The 6552-nt window shown below is 45.2% G+C and overlaps 1 protein-coding gene across 1 annotated transcript in view; it reads left to right on the top strand.

Annotated features, from left to right (window-relative positions):
• Positions 1 to 815: 815 nt before the first annotated feature.
• Positions 816 to 6552, top strand: part of LOC104509672 (protein spire homolog 1-like) — a gene marked incomplete at its 3' end in the record, with an annotated part of 14801 nt that continues 9064 nt past the window's right edge. The window contains exons 1-6 of the mRNA XM_010151699.1: positions 816 to 1096; positions 1874 to 1905; positions 2378 to 2542; positions 3253 to 3378; positions 3667 to 3732; positions 6371 to 6532. Coding sequence (XP_010150001.1) covers positions 856 to 1096; positions 1874 to 1905; positions 2378 to 2542; positions 3253 to 3378; positions 3667 to 3732; positions 6371 to 6532 — 792 coding nt within the window. The remainder of the gene's footprint in view (positions 1097 to 1873; positions 1906 to 2377; positions 2543 to 3252; positions 3379 to 3666; positions 3733 to 6370; positions 6533 to 6552) is intronic.

The following is a 6552-nucleotide window of genomic DNA, read 5'->3' as shown; positions in this document are numbered from 1 at the left end:
AATGACGAGTGTTAGTCACACTCTTTAGAGCTCACAGTTCTTCAGCAGCTCCCTCCGGGGTTTGGGCCGTTCAGAGCCAGCACAGCAGGAGCGGAGGCCGCCTGCGATGCCCTGCGGCAGCAACGGAATTCTTCAGGGGTGACCCCTGTCACAAGCCATCACACACACAGCCCAAAGTACAAAAAATGCTGGGTAACCTCCTTCACAACAGTAGCCATTCCTATCAGCATTTTCAACAAGAAAAGGCCTGCTGCCCTTACCCTGGGCACCCAGTCGGCCTGCCTGGTCCCTGCCGGCATTGATCCCCAGCTGGTGGGATTTTCTGTGGCAGGGCCAAAGGGCCAAGGCCTGCGGTGGATGCAGACGCCCTGTGGAGTTGATTGCTGTCATGTATTAGCACTCTCAGAATAGTTTTCCATCAAATGGATGGAATTTTTGTGGTTTTCTCTGAGTTCTTATCCCCTAAGACACTACTTCGTGCCTCCTTCCCTCTCTGCCTGAAGCTGAATGTACTCTTTTCTTACCTGCCAACTTTAGTATTCCAATTAATTTGTTAGAAACAATGGACTTAAATTGAGAATGACTTTTGTACAGTCTTCTCTTCAGATTCCATTTTGTAGAGTACTTCCTGTTTTCTTTCAAAGAGTCTCATACAAACACAGACTAAAGTCGTGTCCCTTTAAAAAGAAGGAGGAAAATAGGCATTAATGATCACACCTGTAGGGTAGAGAAGTGAGAGGCTGTTCTGCCAGGAGGCAGAACTGATAAAAGGCTGCCATGCGTACTTAACTGTTCTGGAAAGGGGGATGTTAAGCTTCCTAGGCTAAGGGTAGAGATGAGAGGTAAAGGTGAATAATGGATTCTCCACAGTGTGAGCAGAGGACCACAAAGGTCTCTCTAGCAGAGATTCTGAGGTGCTTTGAACACCCTATAAGCGAGGAGCAAGCCTGGGCTATCTGCTTTCAGTGTTGCCGTAAGATGGAACAGTTGGCTCAGGGGCTGTGCCCGCCACTCCATGCTGTATTCATAAAAGGTCCTGGAAGCATCTTTCTCCATGCTGATGGTACTGCTTCCTTCAAGGTGTACCACAAGTCTGGTAAGAGTGTGGTAGCTGTGGGTGCCAAGGGCTGTTCCTGTAACAGGCTGAAATGTGGGGACAGAGTGGGGATTATTTTTTTCCTCTCTCTGTTGTCATGAGGTTATTCTGCTGCCTATACTTCATTTCAAAGGACTGTAGATGAGTAGTTAATACAGATATATGACCCACTAATTTTTCTAATAGTGCTCTAGTGAGTCATTTGGTTCTAGAGAATAGCTGGTGTGAAAGTTTGTTACCACTTATGTTATTTGAAATAAATAGTCTGAGGCTTTATTATATGTCCTGCTCTGTTCATCTTCCAATGTAAGGTTCCTTTGGTATATTAACTCTTACAACAGATCTGTGTTCTACAGTTTCCCTTTTTTATCACCACGTGTAGCCAGCTAGTGGCAACAAGCTTGTCTTATGGGCCACTTGGTTGCACGGCTGCAGAGGTCATTGACCTAGGCTAGGCTAACTCTTCCGGGACAAGAGCAGGTAAAAGATCCAGTGCCTTCCTTGTGGTTAGACAACTACTAGCAAACAAAAAAGTACCCAGTAGCAGTTAGTTGGGGGCTAATACTCACAAATAAGAAGAATATCTTGTATTGCTTTCCAGGAGTCCCCAAATACAGGCCTACTTTCTGTAGGTGGGACTGACCTTAATCAGAGGGATTTGTTTCCTTATTACCAAGAATTCTTCCTGTTTCTCTCTTGAAAGGGCTTCTAAAAGCTGTTTATAAATGCCCATGCAGTTATCTTCCCCCCCTCCTCTTTTTTTTTTTCCCCTTTCAGATGTTGGGAGCATTCAGCAGTCAGAGGACAAGGTAAGCCTGTTTCTTCACCTTCGTTATGTGTGCAGGTATAAACCTGCTGTAGTAGAAGGCCAGCTCAGGAGATGCAGATGTTTTTGGAATCTATCAAGGTACTCAGATTTGCTGTGGTCTGTGAGAATGACTCTGTCTCCTGCAATCTGGAAAATGAAACAAAATGCTAGGACTGAACTCAAGTAAGACAATGGGACTGGGTAACAATGTGCACTGACGCTGCCTGCTGTGAAATAGCCCACAGTCTATTTGTCTTAGTAACAGATAGCTTGGAAGTGCTATATAGGCCATTTAAATGTCTTTAAAAGCTTATTTAGGAAGCATCTCGGGCTGCCTGATGAGCATCTAGCTGCCTTTTGGGGAGAGGGGTGCTCAGTGCTGAGGGGCAGTGGAGGGTACGCACGCGGCTGGAAAGTGAGAGCTGCGAAGTTTTCCACAATGCTGTGCTGCACTGCTCCCTTGGTCTCTGCAGCTGTTGGAGTACTTGGGAGTGGTGATCTATGAAGCCCTGGACTGGGGAATCGACAGCCAAGTGGAGCGAGAACTGAGTGACCCTTTGGAGAAGCTGCTGTGCCTCATGTTGAAACTGGATGATGAGGCAATGAAACCAGCAGTCACCCTGCAGGATGTTATCAAGGTTTCCTTCTTCCCACTTAATAAATACAGCAGCTTGAGAGGAAAAAGATGGGTAGCTTGTTGGAGGAGATAGAGGGGGCACGTGCTTTTCCCATCAGAGGGGAAAGGCAAAACTGGTTTAGGTGTGTGCAAGTGTCTATGGAAAAGACTTGAAAAGGGAGACTGAGCATGGCTCTCACACAGCTGTGTCTACAAAGTCCTTCTGTACATAGTCTTCAAATTCAATACCCAGAAGGCTATGGATAGTGAAAAAAAGTCACTTGTCCATAATATCCCATTTCTGCAAGAGCTGGGATTTGAATGTCTCAACTCAGACAAGTATTTTCCTCTCAACCATAATCTAAACGTATGAGAAACTTCCCATCCCTCAGCCTGATTGGGGCAGGGGAAAAGAACAGGGCAAGTGACTCCACCTGCTGTAGGGTTTTTGTGTGCTGGAGGCTTTCCCATCTGGGTACTTAGTTCAAAGCACACTTTATGGAGAACAAGATCTATAAATTAAACAGCTACGTACATTATCGTACATACAAGACTGGACATCTTGCTGCTTTGTTCCTCTGCATCTGCAATAGAAAAAAGAAAAAAATGTACAAAGGGGCTGTGAGGAAGATGTTTTTTAACCATGGATTGAGAAAACTGAATCTTGCTTTATTCCACTCTATCGTGTTTCTTCATGTCAAGATCTCTCTTAAACAGCTGCGCTTCTTTCAGGTCTGTGAAGGGCACTTGTCCAGGCCTTCAGAGGCTACCAGCCACTATGAAATGACCTGTAAGACTCTGTTCACCGAATATATGGAACTTCAGAAGCTTGTGACCATCATCCAGACCTCCAAAGAGGTACATTTGGGATCACCCCTTAGCTACTCCTTCCCTCTACCGTCACACACTCACCTAGTTCTAAAGTAACCTTCCTGTAGCACTAGAAACTGAATACCTAGCTGAAGGTCTATTTTCACAATGTGAAAGGCTACTGTTTCTGCACCATGTTAGTAATTTATTGTAGCTTTTGCAAGTTTGGGTGTTTGGGGCTTCTAGGCTTTTCAGATTAATGTTAGTAATTTATACTGGATAGACAGGGAATCACTGAACAGTGCAAGGTAATGGCTTCATGTGCTTACTTCTCAGAGTCTGAGGAAAATGGATGTGGAAGATTTGGTGGAGAAACCCCTTCAGAAGAAGGAAGAACACCAGGTAAGGGACTTAATCCCTTACTTATGGGGGGGGTTAGGTTTTTTGTCTACCCTGGCTCTCTTGAGGCTTTCCATTGACTCTTCTATGAAAAGTAGAGCTTGAACACAAATCAAACTTCTTCAGTTGTTCAAGAGCTTAAGTAGTTAAAGACTTGGCTGCAAAACAAGCTGTGGAGTGAACTCCAAGTTAAACCATGTCACGTGTTAACCTCATGTAGACATTTATTCTACATAAAGATTGTCTTTGTGGCTCAACTGAAACCACTTCTAAAAAGGAAGTTGGAGGCAGTCTTTGGAGTAAGTATCCATGAGTAGTTACTCAGGCTGTTTTTTCCTGCCCAAACTCCAGTGTTTGGCAGATACTGACACCTGCCAAAAGCAATTGGTTCCTTTCTTGTCGCTGGACTGAAAACTCCCAGAAAACTGTTCTGTTAGTGGTAGTACTGGGGTGGACTGGTTCACTCTTTTTATGCGGGGTGTGTGCTGGTTCAGGGCTGGAAGGGACTGAAGGCCAGTAGCTCTGTCCATCTTTGTGGTTGTGCAGCTCGAGGGGTGAAGGAGGGTGAGGTTGGAGATGTAGCTCCTACCTTCTGCTCACTGCCTTTCTTCTCTTTCCATTCCATCCTTCCATAGATCTGGAACTGTGTGTTTGGGGCAGAGAAAGCAACTTATTCCGTTCTTCTCCAGGCTCTACAGAGTCAGGGCTCAGTCAGAAACAAATAGCTCCTCTGGCTAGAGCTCTGCCCAGCATAAACAAATGCACTGTAGTCTGGAGTCTGTGGAGACAAACGGCAAGCCCCGAGAGACTTGTGGACTCGCTCCCTTTGTCTAAATAGCACTCACTTTGAAGCGTGCTCAAACTATTCGTATGAAAACGTTTGTGAAATGTGTGTTTGGGCATATTCTCAGTTTTGTGATCTATTAAAATAAACTGGCAAGCTATTTCAAACCACAAACTCATCAACTGCTATAGCTCTTTTCTGCAGGGAATACATGAATAAATACATGGGCTTTGCCGTGTGGCCTGGAGGCCAGTGTATTTGGCCTCTGCTCCTTCAGGAGACATGAATTCCAAAAGCAGGATGTCTGTTGCAAATCCTCTGCCTCTAGTTTCTAAATCCCTAAGCACTGGTTGATTGCATCGCTCTGACAAAGTTTTGGGTTTAAAATAGCCAGGATGCCAACTTTACTGGGTTCCCAAGGTTAGTGCTGATGCCTTAAGTGGTGCCAAGCAGCCAATGCTCTCTATGGACCAAGCTTTTTCATGTTTACTGCTGTGAAACAGGCCATCTGAATCCTAGACCGCAGCCTGATAGTGTGCAGGGTTGCACCGTTTCAGCAGAGTTTATCCGTGCATGTCACAAGGCAATCTTCACCTTGAAATCCAAGCGATGTGACCTCTCAGGAGCACAGCTGTCTTATCACTCATCAGCTGAGTGCAGCGGGTTTGGAGTGTTGCAGCATTTTGTGTCGTATTGCAGAGGTGTGGGAAGTTCACGTGGAGTTTGACAGCACGTGGCATGGCCCAAATAGAATAATTGCAGTGATCCAGTCACTAGGGAAGGAAAAGTACGAGTGATAATGCTGTCAGCTATATTTGAAAAACGTTTTGGGTGTACAAGTTGTTGTGCAATGGCCAGATGAAGGCAATTCTTCTACTGAAATTAATATTACAGTACAGAAGTCTCTCTTCAGGTCATATCTTCTAATCAAGTTCAGTCACCATGTGAAATACAACTCCACAAAGTTCAAATGGCTCAGGATAAGCTATTTCAAAAGTCTCTGTATGGCTGGTATACGGTCACACTTTGCAGTTCTAGCTCGCTGGAGCTCAGGTGTGACTGTACCCAAGCTGGGCTAAAACGATCCAACAAAAAAATCCATCTCCTTGAAGGCAGCCATCAGTCAGAGCTTGCATATGACTCTGCTGGTATTACACCAAGATACCTGAAGGGATAAGTTGAGAGAAGATGCTTCATACTGTAAGTGGAAGAGAGAGAGGAGAAAGCTCATTCTGAGGCATTTTTCTAAAATGTTTTGCTTCCCTTTCACTGTTTATAATACAATGGCTTGTTCTTACTCAATTTGCCGTTGGGATCCAGATAAGCTGTTGATTTAGCACTTCCATTACAATGTTGTCAAAACATGCTATTCAGTTGATTATTTTTTTTTCCTTCCTTTAACTTTTTGTCGGGTTATACTGCATGCCTGAGCATCCTCAGATATTAATACAGGAACAGGATGAGCAGATGTCGGAGTTATCAGCTTGTGTCTCCAGGCTGGAACTGCTAACGTATGCTGCTGCGAAGGTTAAAGTGAGAGGTCCCTTTCCCCTTCTCTTCCTGTTTTGTCTGGGCCCTTCAGTCCTTGGTTTCTGAAAATTCAGAGGATTTTAATGGTAAGATTTGGGATTTCATTCCCAGTGTTTCCTAGGATCCAATAATATAGGATAAAACCTCCAGCATCCAGGGCACTCGCAGGAAGTAGGTATTCAAGAAAATGGGTCTAGCTACCTGGCAGCAGAAGCTGTGTTTTGCTGAAGTACGTTCATAAAGTTAATGACAAAATTTGGGAGGGAGGGGATGCTGCTCCATGCGTTCTAGCCTGCTGTTGACTTAGCCCTCCCTGGTTTCTCCGAGGCATCCCTGTGGCCCAACGTCATCTGCGAACTGCAGAGCGGCGTGAGGCTGCGCAAGTCCGCTGAGCGACCGCCACGTAGTGTGCCTCCAAAAGAACGGATCCGCTCTCCCTGTGAATTACTTTTGGATGATATTCGGCACCAGCGGTACACCCTTCGGAAGGTGAGTGACTGGAGTCAAAG

This window comes from Eurypyga helias, unplaced genomic scaffold, assembly GCF_000690775.1.
Source record: "Eurypyga helias isolate BGI_N326 unplaced genomic scaffold, ASM69077v1 scaffold2375, whole genome shotgun sequence".
NCBI lineage: Eukaryota > Metazoa > Chordata > Aves > Eurypygiformes > Eurypygidae > Eurypyga > Eurypyga helias.
The sequence above is the reverse complement of the archived record's forward strand: the minus strand, read 5'-3'. Positions and strand labels throughout refer to the sequence as shown.